Source organism: Podarcis gaigeae (genome assembly GCF_964106915.1).
Source record: "Podarcis gaigeae genome assembly, contig: HAP1_SCAFFOLD_253, whole genome shotgun sequence".
NCBI lineage: Eukaryota > Metazoa > Chordata > Lepidosauria > Squamata > Lacertidae > Podarcis > Podarcis gaigeae.
Window position 1 is genome coordinate 3,463 of NW_028153329.1, and position 14,715 is coordinate 18,177.

At 48.2% G+C, this 14,715-nt stretch overlaps 1 protein-coding gene across 1 annotated transcript; it reads right to left on the reverse strand.

The window, feature by feature from the left end:
- Window positions 1-669: 669 nt before the first annotated feature.
- LOC310837175 (myosin-7-like) lies at window positions 670-14,461 on the reverse strand. Its single transcript, XM_083757327.1, has 8 exons — window positions 14,352-14,461; window positions 12,795-12,912; window positions 11,439-11,562; window positions 9,573-9,709; window positions 7,906-8,032; window positions 6,940-7,068; window positions 2,675-2,917; window positions 670-909 (listed from the first exon to the last, which is right to left on the reverse strand). Exons 1-8 carry the CDS (start codon window positions 14,419-14,421, stop codon window positions 685-687), a joined length of 1,173 nt encoding a protein of 390 aa, XP_083613453.1. The 5' UTR covers window positions 14,422-14,461; the 3' UTR covers window positions 670-684.
- Between the last annotated feature and the right edge of the window lie 254 nt (window positions 14,462-14,715).

Genomic DNA, 14,715 nt, shown 5'->3' on the forward strand with positions numbered 1-14,715 from the left:
TCCACCCAGTTTAACCTCTGTCCCATCCACTGCTGGCGTGCAGCCTTGGGAAAGTTGTCAATGTGGCCCAGAGGACATAAAATGTCCCCTACCCCCCAAGGTCCCAACTAAAAAAGAATGGCAACTTAAGCTGACAGAATATGCGCAGCTTGCCAACCTAACATACAGAATAAGAGAACAAGAAGAATATGCGTTTGAAGAAGATTGGAAAATGTTTACTGGGAAAAATGGTGGTAATTGTATACACTTGACAACACTGGCAACATTAAGATAAATACAACAGTGTAAACTAAGTTTTGATGGATGTCATAATGGTTTAGTTTATATAAAATATGCAGGGATTTATGTTTTGCAAAATGAACCACGGAAAGAGAAGAAGGGAAGGTTTTGATATTTTAAGGTTGTTTAAATGAATATTCTAAATTGTAATACAGGAAATGTAATAAAAATTATATTTTAAAAAATTAATAAAATGTCACCGCTGTGGCAGAGAAACTCCCACCAAGAAGATCTGCCAGAGCAAGAGATCTTTGGCTGGATGCAAGGATGGAGGATTTGTGTCCTTCTGGATGTTGCTGGACTACATCTCCCATCAGCCCCAGCAGCCAGTGTAGCCAATGGTCAGGGCTGATGGGAGTTGGAGTCCGCCAGCACTTGGAAGGCTCCAGCTCTGAGAACAGCTTCTTATATGCTCATATTCACGAGACTCTCCAGCCTCTGCTGTTGACTCACATCGTCCGCCTGCTGCTCCAGCTTCAGCTTAGCTTTGGTGAGCGTGTTGACTTTGTCTTCTTCGACCTGCAGGTCATCCAGAGCTTGCTGGTGGGCCTCTTGCAAGGATTTCTTCTCCTTGGTCAGCTTGGCGATGATCTCATCCAGACCGGCCATCTCCTCCGTGAGATTTTTCACCTGGTGGGAAGGCCAAACCCCAGAGATGTAAGGCGTTGTGGGGGTCTCAGGAGCATGTGGGGAGAAGCTCTTAGCTGGAGGGCAGCCCACTCAGATCACTCAGCCTGATCTGTGGCAAGTCTTAGCCTGCCGGTAGAATATGTTGCAGAGGCCTTAGCCTGCTGGTGGAAGGATAACAAAAGAGGGAGCCAGTCTGACCTCTCTTGAGAGGGAATTCCACAATCTGGGAGTGTGTTGAACCAAAGGCAAACTGTTCCCGAAGCATCTTGGTAGTCAAGAAAACCCCACAATTAATAGGAAGTGGTTGCAGTAATGGGCTCACATATGTTTATATTCATACACTAATTGGCCTGCTTTGATGCAATCCTTATCTGCGGAACTGGGGGCTGGGCTCTGAGCCCAGAAAGGAGAACTACAGTGGTGCCTCGCAAGACAAAATTAATTCGTTCCGCGAGTCTCTTCCTCTTGCAGTTTTTTCGTCTTGCGAAGCACACCCATTAGCGGCTATTAGCGGCTATTAGCAGCTTAGCGGCTTAGAAAAAGGGGGGGAAAGGGAAAAAACTTGCAAGAACTCGCAAGACGTTTTCGTCTTGCGAAGCAAGCCCATAGGGAAATTCGTCTTGCGAAGCACCTCAAAAACGAAAACTCTTTCGTCTAGCGAGTTTTTCGTCTAGCGAGGCATTCGTCTTCCGGGGCACCACTGTATCTGTAAGGTGTTGTCAGGGACTGGGCAGAGGTGGAATAGGGGAGACCGCCTCCCCATCTTGACCCTTCCAGGGAGGAGGAAGACAGTGTAGGTTTACAACAGGGGTTTGAGGGAGGTCACAGCTCAGAGGCAGATGAGGGGAAAAGCTGGAAAATAATGGGAGAGGGGGAGGCAGAACTGGAGAGGCAGCTGGCTGACACGTTGTCGTTAGAAAGCATCCCAGACCCTCCATCTCCCAGAATTTGGTGAGCCTTAAAAGTAGGAGACCAAAGAGCTTGAAGGCAGAGGGCACGTAGCAGCACCCGTAGAAGACGAATAAGGAAGCAGGAGAGACGGAGGGTGGAGATTCACTCAGGACAACACCATTATCCAAGAGGCTGGGTTCTATAGCCTCTCTCTGTAAATATTGAAGTGAAAAAGGACAGTAAGAAACTTTCCCTTGTCTTTATACTTTTCTGGGCAACCAACCAGGAGCCACTGAAAGCATCCTGACAGGTTTGGGTATTTGCCACCTATGACCTCATCTAGTCGAGTGCAGTGGCGTAGCGTGGGTTTTCAGCACCCGGGGCAAGGCAAGTAATTTGTGCCCCCTAACCCATGGATTTGCGCCCCCTAACCCTAACCCCCAGATGTTGTGCCCGGTGCGGTCGGCCCCCCCTGCACCCCCCACGCTACGCCACTGGTCGAGTGAAATGACATATGCTGCTCTGCTGTATTAAGGTTTGTTTGGGTGCAGGCAAAGCCATCTCCTTGCTGCTGTGTCTGCAAAGGCTAGGAGAAATGGCAGGCTGCTTTGCCTAAGTCGACACCTTCTCTAGAACTGGCCATTCCGATGTTTTTGACATCCTTCTTTGGTCTCCCTGCACCCAACCACTCCCACAAGCCCTCCTTTGGGCCTGCAGTTCAGAACAGGGAGCCACCACCGAAAAGGCCCTCTCTTGTGTCTCCACCAGCTGTGCCACTAATGTCAAAGGGGCTGGGAACAGGTGCTCACCTAAGGACCTTATCACCTTGGCAGGTTCACATAGGAAACTTGCCTCGCTGCCACTCTAAGCCCACCTTGTTCTCCGTGGCGTGCTTCTCCTTCTCCACTTTGGCCAGGGTCAGCTCCAGGTCATCAATGTCCTTCTTGAGCTCTGAACACTCGTCCTCCAGCTTCCGCTTCTTGGCCGTCAGCTCGGCGTTCATCTCCTCCTCGTCCTCCATCCTCTCGGTCAGCTCCTTCACCTTGGCCTCCAGCTGAATCTTGTTCTTGATCAGCTGGTCACACCGTTCCTCAGCATCGTTCAGATTATCTTGTTCCTGCGAGAGGAGAGGAAGGAAAGAAAGGGGTTTTCGGAAAAGCGAGCATCTGTTTAGGCATTTGAGGAGGACGGAGTAAACGGGAACAAGGAGGTGCTGCAAAGAGATGCGATGTGAAAGGTCAAAAGTGCTTTCTACATTGTGATTTTATGTTGTGAACCACCCTGAGATCTATGGGTAGAGGGCGGCATACAAATTTAATAAATAAAAATAAAACAAATACGTTAGGACTTTTTGACAATATAAAAGGCTGTTTTGATCCCAATGCACCTTCCTGTCTTCTTAAGAGATACCAACAGTGCACTTTGACCTTTGCTTCATCTCTGCCCAGTATCCTGAACCGTTTTGTCAATTCCATATGCGCCCATTTCACAGAAACATAGGGAGCTGCCTTATACTGAGTCAGACTATTGGCCCGTATGGCTCAGTAATTTCCATCCTGACTGGCAGTGGCTATCCAGGGTTTCAGACAGGGGGAGATTCCTAGCCCTACCTGGAGATGATGGAATTGAACTTGATATTTTCTGCTTGCTAAGCAAATGCTCTACCGCTGAGCAACGACCCTTTGCTCAAACAGCTTGTTTCTATAGAGGCCAATGCAATTAGGTTGGAAGGATGCATTTTGTCCACACTGTCCGTCCGTCCCTGCCCCAGGTGGCACTGTGGTCTAAACCACTGAGCCTCTTGGGCAAGGGTAGGCAAACTAAGACCCAGGGGCCGGATCTGGCCCAATCACCTTCTAAATCCGGCCCACGGACGGTCCAAGAATCAGTGTGTTTTTACATGAGTAGAATGTGTGCTTTTATTTAAAATGCATCTCTGGGTTATTTGTGGGGCATAGGAATTCGTTCATATTTTTTTTCAAAATATAGTCTGGCCCCCCACAAGGTCTGAGGGACAGTGGACCAGCCCCCTGCTGAAAAAGTTTGCTGATTCCTGCTCTTGGGCTTGCCGATCAGAAGGTCGGTGGTTCGAATCCCCACAACGGGGTGAGCTCCCATTGCTCTGCCCCAGCTCCTGCCAACCTAGCAGTTCGAAAGCACGCCAGTGCAAGTAGATAAAGAGTTACTGCTGCGGTGGGAAGGTAAACGACATTTCCGTGCACTCTGGTTTCTGTCACGGTGTCCCGTTGCGCCAGAAGCGGTTTAGTCACGCAGGCTGCATGACCCAGAAAGCTGTTTGTGGACAAACTCCAGCTCCCTTGGCCTGAAGAGAGATGAGTGCCGCAACCCCATAGTCACCACTGACTGGACTTAACCGTCCAGGGGTCATTTGCCTTTTACCTTTTTACCATCTACCAGGAAGCTAAAAATAGAGGCCGTTGATTACAGAGTCAAGTATTGCTGCCAAATGGGATCCTTTGGTGTCAGTAGTTCGGTGGCAGAGCTGATGGTTTGCATTCAGAAGATCCCAGATTCTGACCCTGGCATCTCCAGGTACGAGAGGGAAGGGCCCCCATCTGAATCCTGCAGAGCTGCTGGCAGTCAGGGTAGTGGTGGGAAATCTGCAGGGCCCATCAGTGGGGCTAGACCACAGCTTCTTGCCAACTTTGGGTGTGATTCAGTCATATACCGGTCAATTCAGGCTAGGACTACAATTCGCCAGCGTATCCTGGACGTAGAATTACAATGCCACATGAGCGAAATGATCAAACATCCGGCAATAAGGGACTATGGAAGAGGTTTCTCTCCAGCTAACTATCTGTCAGGTCTTCAGGTACCCAAATACAGACGGTCTTTTACCCTCACCAGATTTAACGTTCTTCCTTCTGCCTTACTTCAGGGCAGATTTGAGGGTAAACCTTACACGGTACGGGTCTGTCCTTGTGGTTCGTTGGAAGTTGAAACTGCCTCACATGTACTATTACGTTGTCGTCTTTATGAGGATATACGTTTGACTTTTATTACACCTGTTTTGCAAAAGTCCAGGAAAGAATCGGAATACCATAGTTTAAAACTACTGTTAGAGGACAAGAATCCCAAGACTACATTAAATGTAGCTAAATTCTGTGCGTCTGCAATCAACCGCAGGAAGCAAGTGGTATCCCATAATGTTCAAACCCCTAAATGTTAATTACTGGGGACACGCTAACAATTAATTTTAATTTTTATATTTAGAGCCTTGTTATATTCATATTGTCCCTTGTATTTCTGATATTTTTTATGATCTGTGATATTGTGTGTGTTGATGCTGGTCTGTGACCGTATTAATAAATTCATTCATTCATTCATTCATTCATTCATTCAGGTTACGCCATTAAAGTTGACCCGTCGCATAACAAGAGCGATAAGGAGAGAGATGAGGAGACAAATTTCAAAATGTGAGCTGATGCTTACTCAATGCAGCAGCACCGACTCTTTCTGCAAGCAAACCAGAATCAATGCACAACAGATCACCAACGTCGTCTAACCCAGTGTTTCCCAACCTTTTTTGGGCAAAGGCACACTTGTTTCATGAAAAAAATCTCGAGGCACACCACCATTAGAAAATGTTTAAAAAATTAACTCTGTGCCTATATTGACTATATATAAAGTAACTCTCTTTAATAGGCATCAAATAAACACAAAGAAAGTACCGGTATTTTATAATTACTTTATTATGAAATAGTAAGTACCGTATTTTTAGGACGCTCCGTCCCATAGGACGCACCTACTTTTTTTTGGGGGGGGGGAAATAAAGGAAAAAAATTTTCCTTTATTTCCCCCCCCAAAACCAGGTCGGGGAACAGTGGGATGGCGGTGCTGCGCCTCCCCGCTGTCCCCCGAGCTTGTGGGGCTGGCCCATGTCTGCCTGGCGCGAGGGGCGCTCTGCTTCAGGGCGCCCCGCGCATCGGGCGGCAGGCTACAGTCCGCAGCATGGGGAACCCTCTGTTTCAGGGCGCCCCACGCGCCCCCACGGGTGCGCAAGGCTTGCCAACACGAGCTCGGAGCACGGGGCGTCCTCCGAAGGGCGCCCCGTGCTCTGCGCCGCCCGCAAGCCTTGCGCTCCTGGGGGGAGATCCCCCGGGTGCGCAAGGCTGGCCAACACCAGCGCGGAGCACGGGGCGTCCTCCGAAGGAACGCCGCCATCCCGCTGTCCCCCGACTTGGTTAGAAGGCTGGCGGGGGGGGGGGGGGAGAAGCCTGCTTTTCCCCGTCGCCAGCCCCGCAAACTCGGGCGACAGCGGGAGAGGCGTAGCGCGCCCTTCCCGCTGTCCCCCGACTTGGCTAGAAGGCTGGCGGGGGGAGAAGCCTGCTCCTCCCCGTCGCCAGCCCCGCAAACTCGGGAGACAGCGGGAGAGGCGTAGCGCGCCCACCCGCTGTCTCCCGACATGGTTTGGAGGCTGGCGGAGGGCTTCCTCCTCCCCCAGCCCCGCAAGCTCCCAGAGCTCTGGGTCCCGTTCTGGGGGAGGGGGAAGCTCGGGCTTCCCCCGCCCCAGCCCCGCGTCTCCAGCCGGGAGACGGTCGCGCTTTAGCCCCGTGCGTGCTCTCCCAGCTGGAGAGGTGACGCGCGCCTATGGAGGCTCCTGCCATAAGCGCGTGTCACCTCTCCAGCGGGGAGAGGGTCGCGGGGGGCTGCTTTAGCCCCGCGCGTGCTCTCCCAGCTGGAGAGGTGACACGCGCCTATGGAGGCTCCTGCCATAAGCGCGTGTCACCTCTCCAGCGGGGAGAGGGTCGCGGGGGGCTGCTTTAGCCCCGTGCGTGCTAAAGCAGCCCCCCGCGACCCTCTCCCCGCTGGAGAGGTGACGCGCGCCTATGGCAGGAGCCTCCATAGGCGCGCGTCACCTCTCCAGCTGGGAGAGCAGGCACGGGGCTAAAGCAGCCCGACTCGCCCGCCTCCCTCCCACGGCACACCCGGCAACTTCTCGCGGCACACTAGTGTGCCGTGGAACACCGGTTGGGAAACACTGGTCTAACCTCCCCACAAACCTTATGCAAACAAATCCGGAAATATGCTCAATGAGGAAGTCACATGGAAGCAACCGAGGACTCTCTCTCTCCAGGACCTTGCAGTTTGTCCTGGTGGCTTTATAAAGTCACTCACAGCTTGAACTTGCAGTTGGAGATCATTCTTCTCCTGCAACAGGGAGACCATCTTTTCCTCCAGCTCCTTCCTCCGAGTCTCCGATTTCTCCAGGGCTTCCTTCAGCCGCCCAAATTCTTCCTTCATTGTCTGCGGAGAAGAAAACAAGACTGATGGACTCAACCAGCCAGCCAGCGGTAGCTGCTTAAAAGGAAACGCGAATGGCAGGTTTATATATTGGGAAGGGATATTTCAAAGCTGGTAGAGCAAGGCTGCTTTGGGACCTTTTTCAACTTCAGATTGGAGGTGTGAGGTTGGGTTCTTGAATGGTTTTGCAACCGGAAAATAACAGCCCTCGTTTGTAGAAGACTAGCATGCAAAGGGTTCAGCCTGGCCTTCACTGTTTGTGTATTTATTTCATAAAAAATTATATTCCACTTGATTGTAAAATAAAACTCCAGAGACCCCAAAGCAGGTTACAAACAGAATTAAAAAAATGAAACTATCAGCAAACAGTTTTTAAATAAATTGAAAACCTTCCAAAAAAAGTTATTAAAACCGATCAGCTAAAACTTACGATTAAAGCATCAACACCCTACACATCTGGATAGGCTTGCCTAAACAAAAAACATTTCCAGGAGGCACCGGAAGGAGTAACAGCAAAGGCCTGATGTCAATAGGCAGGAAAGTGTGGGAGCTGCCACACTGAAAGACTTAATTTCTTACAAATGTGTTATGAGCATTGTGTCAAACATGTAACAGGGCCAATTCTGCATGAATTACACTGTTGTACAAGGTGTTTATATATTTGTGGAGTGCATAAACTGCCTGCAATGAACCCCTGTGAGCAAATCAGGGATAGCCTGGGGCACTCAATGGCCTTCCAGATGTTTTTGGGTGGACTCAAGTGTGGCAGCCCTTAATTTTTTGTTTGTTTAACCCTTAGCAGTTCTGGATAAATTTCAGTCGTAATCCGAGAAGCATTACCTGCATCTCCTTCTCGGTCTCTGCGCTCTTGAGCAGAGGCTTGATTTTGAAGAACAGCTTCATCCAGGGCCAGTTCTTCACCCCCATGAAGGCCCGGATGTTCCACTGAATCACCAGCAACGCATCCCTGGGGAAAGGAGGGTAAGGAAAAGGGGGATTTAGCCCCTAAGCGGGGGAAAGTGTCTCCCCCAGCTCCCTGGCAGAAACCCTGGAGGGACTCTGTTTGTCACAGTGGGCAATGCTGAGCTAGGGGACTTAATATTCCGATTTGGGGTATATCCTTGTGGTTTTCAGTGATTGGTCAAAATTGCAACTCTTTACCCTCCAGGCCTTTGACTGATTGGCTGCCTTGCCTCCTCTTCCATTGCCATGCATTGTATTCTGCGCCACTGGTTTTATTTACTTATTCTGATACGGATTGCTTTTTGGTTTTGAAAACGAGGTTCCAGACAAGGAGAAAAAAAAAAGAAACTGCAATTCGTGAGGTCTTGGTGGTCATTGTTGTAGAGTTCCACAGGGGTTTTTTTTTCTTCCCATGGGCCCCCTTTTTCACTTCATTTATTAATTTTATTAAGTTTCTGTACTGCCCTTCATCCAAGGATCACAGGACAGTTTATGGCATAAAACGCAATATAAACTGATTTTTAAAATGATTCTGACTGTACGTTCTTGCTTATTTTAATTGCGTGTGCTTGTAACTCTCCCTGGGAACCATTTGGCAAAGGACAGACTATAAGTGCAAATAAGTAAGTACTGTATAAGTACAGTGGTACCTCGGGTGAAGTACTTAATTCGTTCTGGAGGTCAGTTCTTAACCTGAAACTGTTCTTAACCTGAAGCACCACTTTAGCTAATGGGACCTCCCGCTGCCGCCGCGCCGCCGGAGCACGATTTCTATTCTCATCCTGAAGCAAAGTTCTGAACCCGAGGTAATATTTCTGGGTTAGCGGAGTCTGTAACCTGAAGCGTCTGTAACCTGAGGTACCACTGTACTAGCCAAATATCTTTTAAACAGTCACGTTGCCTAGCAAAGCAACTGCCCACCAGCATTTCTGACAACAATCAAAAGCGGCTCTTCTTGTGACTGCAAAAATGTGCTTCCAGGCTGTCCCTATTTTCAGATGGGATTCTGTCCCATGCTGCTAAATTTTGGCTGCACAGTTACAGTCATTTGAGGAAACAAGCCTGCCTGCACCTAAAGACCAGGCTTCTTTTTTCTGCGATAAGGAAGATGATGGGGTAATGCGCTTGCTTTGATGCAACGCCATCTGAGCACCTGTAAACAAATCGGGACAAATGCTCATTCAATAGCCAAAGCTGACTAAGATTCCCTGCGAACCAAATGTTCTGAAAGTGCATTTGGAAAGTGCCCGCAGCACATTTGTGGAAATGGAATAACAGGTACCCCTGTGGAAATAACAGGTACCCCTGTGGTATCTGAAGAAGTGTGCATGCACACGAAAGCTCATACCAAGAACTGACTTAGTTGGTCTTTAAGGTGCTACTGGAAGGAATTTTGTTTTGTTTTGACTATGACAGACCAACACAGCTACCTATCTGTATGTGGAAATCTTGTTATTGTGAATCTCCCTCTTCCAGATACCGTGAAAATCAATTCTTACTCCCGCCCAACCTGCAAGATAAGAAGGGATAATCAAGGCGCTCACCGACGCTCCATAATCTTCTTAAACTCGATGCGCATGAGCTGACCCCTGGCCTGCGCTTGGATGCGGGTGATGATGCGGGAAAGGCGTTCATCTCGCATTTCCTCCAATTGGCCCAGCAGCCCAGCCTTGAAAAATACCTGGAAGGAGAGGGAAAGGTAGTAGGGGTGTCAGCATGAGCACCTCTGGCTAAGCCTCTATCTATCTATCATCTATCTCTATCATCTATCTATCTATCATCTATCTATATCATCTATCTATCTATCTATCTATCTATCATCTATCGATCATCTATCTATCTATCTATCTATCTATCTATCTATCTATCTATCTATATCTATCTATCTATCTATCTATCTATCTATCTATCTATCTATCTATCTATCTATCATCTATCATCTATCTATCTATCTATCTATCTATCTATCTATCTATCTATCATCTATCTATCTATCTATCTATCTATCTATCTATATCTATCATCTATCTATCATCTATCTATCATCTATCTATCTATCTATCTATCATCTATCTATCTATCTATCTATCTATCTATCTATCTATCATCTATCTATCTATCTATCTATCTATCTATCTATCTATCTACCTATCATCTATCTATCTATCTATCTATCTATCTATCTATCTACCTACCTACCTACCTACCTACCTATCTAATCTATCATCTATCATACAATATTGTCCACAAGAGCACTAGATGAGTACCAGTCCTCCTCCTCCTCCTCCCTCTTCCTCTTCTTCTTCTTCTTCTTTTTCCTCTTCCTCCTCCTGTTCTTCTTCTTCTTCTTCTTCTTCTTCTTCTTCTTCTTCTTCTATCACTCGTAGCTGAGTAAGATTGCCTGCCATAAACACAGTCTTAACAATGAGTTCATAACTGACTGTAGAGGCCAATTCTGGATCCACACATCCTTCCACAGTGGGGACATTGGTTTCCGGGCAGGATTTGATCATGGTGTGGATTTGCCAAGCGTGCCTTCCTCTTAGCATGTTTCTCCCTTGCGTCCTGAGTTTGAGTGTCTTCAAAGCCCATGACACCTTTGGTAAAGGCTGTTTTCCAACTGGAGCACTCACAGGCCAGTGTTTCCCAATTGTCAGTGTTTATACTACATTTTTTTAGATTCGCCTTAAGACAGTCTTTAAACCTCTTTTGTTGATCATCAGCATTACACTTTCCATTTTTAAGTTCGGAATAGAGTAGTTGCTTTGGAAGACGATAATCAGGCATCCACACAACATGACCAGGCTGATGAAGTTGATGTTGAAGAATCACTGCTTCAACACTGGTGATCTTTGCTTCTTCCAGTACACTGGCATTAGTTCGCCTGTCTTCCCAAGTGATGTGTAAAAATTTTAAGAGACACCGTTGATGGAATCTTTTGAGGAGTTGGAGATGGCGTTTATAAGTGGTCCATGTTTCACAAGCATACAGTAAGGTTGGTAGTAGAACAGCTATGTAAACAAGCATTTTGAGTTCAGCTCTATACATCTGAGTCTCAGTGCCGACAACACTTCCCTGTCTGACTGAGGGGTGTCAATCACCCCAACGGTACCAAGTTTTATTGCGGACTGCTTGCTTAGCACAACAAATCCATGTGAACTTCTTGCAGTTCAGAAACTGACTCAGAAACACACCGAAAAGGGTGTTTGAACATAATATGAAAGGGAATGCATAGACACCCCACAAGCAAATTACTGTGATAAAACCGCTCTACAAAAACAAATCAGAACAAATGCTCAATAAATACTGGATATTGTCTAATGACCACATAAGTTATGGGAAAGTTAATCAGGATGGATGCTGAATAAACAGGCTGTCTGGAAGCGGCCGCAAAGGCTCCACCCTCTCACCTTAGTGTGGCCAAACTTGTACTGGTTGTGGTCGATATCTAAGGAGCCCAAGAGCTTCTCTGCTCCCTTCCGGCTATCAATGAACTGGCCCTCAGGGATGGCAGCTGGGTTCAGGATACGGTACCTGGTGGGGAGGGAAATATTCTGTTAGATTCCCCTGCCAAAGCTGTAAGATTCTTCTGATGGGAAGAAAGTACAGGGGTGTAAAACCAGGACGGCATATTTCTTAACTGACCTGTTTTAGGCCTATTTTCAATTTGGGTCAGTGAACGATTAATGATTTATTTATTTTCTGAACCATTGTTGTTGTTAATTTATATATCACTTAGTGCTGAAATAGCCTTCTAAGCAGTTTACAAGTATAAAGGCCAGTGGCACGATCATTAAATACGCATCCATAATGAAAACACGAAATAAAGCAGTCCCATTAAAGCATGTTATAATGTACTATTCTTCTTAAATATTACTTATAATATTTGGCTATATGGCTAGGGGCGCAGAAGCAAGTGCCTGGGACCAGTGCTAGATTTACGTATAAGCTAAACAAGCTATAGCGCAGGATCCCACTCTCTTGGGGGCCCCCCAAAAATTAAAGGGGGGAAAACCTACATACAGCAACAGTGTTTTGTGTTGTGTAGGTTCCTATGATGTAAGTCATGGGTCCCACCTGCTAGCCTGCTCCCTAAAATGTCACTGGTTTGCTCATTCCTAGATATAGGGTGCCTACATTCTGCATGGGCTGGTTGCATGGTAACATGTAGTAGCTGCAGACTGGAGTGCAGCACAGTTGAATATAGGTCAAGCTGTTGTACCTGTTATCTAACTTCAAAGAGTGCTTGTAGACTGATGATCAGGCAGCAGAGACTAAGGGTAGGAGTCTTATGCCTACTGATCGATTTCATATATTCCACACAAAGAACAGCGGCAATTTGTTGTTGACAAAGGACAGCTGGACCCCATTACCTTCAGTAGCTTAGGGTCTCATCAAACCTAAATCTGGCCCTGCTCAGGAGGCCGTTCTAGTCCTAAGAGAACGCCAGAATTCTAGATTGCAATTCCATCTCCTCCAAAACCTTTTAAAGAACCATCGGACTGAGCAAAGCTACCATGCTGGTGTGTAAATGCGACTTGTGCTCCAGATATTTTTACTGGCTAATTAATTGCATGTTGCTGTCCGTTGTCCGCCATCAAAGACCAGGCCGTTTCATGACCTCCAAAGAGAGCCATTTGCCCTCACAAGAAAAGTACTGTTATGAAAGGCATTTTTCAATGGTGGGGAAGATAGCAAATGTTACAGGTTGCACAGTGCAGGGAAGGGCCACGCTCCACCCAGCGTGACCCCAAAAGCAGATTCACCTTTGCCTGAAGTCCCCGTAAAGGATCCGGTTGGGGAATCCCTTCCGGCAGATCCGGATGCCCTCCAGGACTCCGTTACAGCGTAGCTGGTGCATGACCAGAGCATTATCCATCACTCCTGGCGAAGGGAAAGAGAGAGGGGAGGCATCAGCCGCGTTAGAAATGGGCCTCCTCTGTGCTCTTAATTTGGTTGGGGTCCCATCCAAGCTTAGTTTATGTAGCCACACATCCCATAGCATCTCTCTAAAACAAGGGTGGGAAGTCTCAGGTCCAGGGACCACACCCATAGCTGTCAACTTTTCCCTTTTCTTGAGAGGAATCCTATTTGGAATAAGGAAATTTCCCTTAAAAAATGGGAAACGTTGACAGCTATGGCCACACCCCACACTGTTTTGCAGTGGCGTAGCGTGGGTTGTCAGCACCCGGGGCAAGGCAAGTAATTTGCACCCCTTAACCCGTGGATTTGCGCCCCCGAACCCATGGATTTGCGCCCAGATGTTGCGCCAGGTGTGGCCGGCCCCCCCTGCACCCCCCACACAACGCCACTGCCTTTTTGCATCCTCCTTGAATATCTTTGCCTGGATGGAATGTGTCATTAATGCCTCTTGCTTGTCTGGTTGGAGGAGAGAGAGGTGTGTGGGTGTGTTGAAACTAGTCTGCCGAAAGGTAAAGGTAAAGGGACCCCTGACAGTTAAGTCCAGTCGCAAACGACTCTGAGGTTGCGGCACTCATCTCGCTTTACTGGCCGAAGGAACCGGCGTGCAGCTTCCGGGTCATGTGGCCAGCAGGACTAAGCCGCTTCTGGCAAACCAGAGCAGTACACGGAAATGCCGTTTACCTTCCTGCCAGAGCGGTACCTGTTTATCTACTTGCATTTTGACGTGCTTTTGAGCTGCTAGGTTGGCAGGAGCAGGGACCGAGCAACGAGAGCTCACCCCGCTTAGGGGATTCGAATCGCCAACCTTCTGATCTGTAAGCCCTAGGCTCTGTGGGTTAGACCACAGCACCACCCGCCTCCCAATTTGCACCCATTGCTCTGCCCTCTTTTTCTTCTAGCCCCACCCACAACTCCATCCCAGAAGTTTGCCCAGGATGGAATGAGGTCTTCAGGCAGGAAAAGGACTCCACACTCCTGCTCCAGAACTGCAGAGCCAGAAGTCTGTAGAGAATGAGACTCTTAACCTCAAGGACGTGGGTTCGAGCCCAGCGTTGGGCAAAAGATTCCTGCATTGGACAACCCTTGCGAGTCCCTTCCAACTGCACAATTGTATGGTTCTAAAGATCCCGGGAAATGCATTTGGAGAGGAACCCCTCTGTGTGGCTCCTGTCCTTTTCCATTTGCCGCTAGAGTTGTGCTAAGTATGCAAACAGAGGCAGATTCCCTGGCTTTTTCACCACCATTCCTTTTGTTGGTACGCATTTCAGGTAATCACCGCTGGGGGAACGTGAAACCGTAGACACATCCCTGTCTGTGAGTTAGCTGCCCAAGGGCCTCCCCAAACCAGCACAACCAGCACCTCCCAGTCCGGTCCACCAGCCCTGTCCCTGTTCAGTTACCAGGGGCCTTCCGTTCATTGGGGATGAGGCACCTCACAAAGTGAGGGTGGGTTGTTTTCAGGTTGGCCATCAGCTTGTTGAGGTTCTCCTGCCAGAGAAAGAGGGAGAGAGAAGGAGAGGGGAGATAGGGAAGCAGATGGAGGGGAGATAAAGAGGGAGGGGAAAGAGAGAAGACAGAGGAGGGAGAGAGGGAGAGGCAGAAATGGGAGAGAGAGGGTGGGAGGGAAAAGTAGAAAGGAAGAGAAGAAGAGGTGCGGGAAGACAGAAATAGAGAGGGAGGAAGAGGCAGGGAAAGGGGATGACGAAAGGAGAGGAGGAGGAAAAAGAGATGGGAGGGGGTGTGCTTGTTTGATTTTTTTTCCGA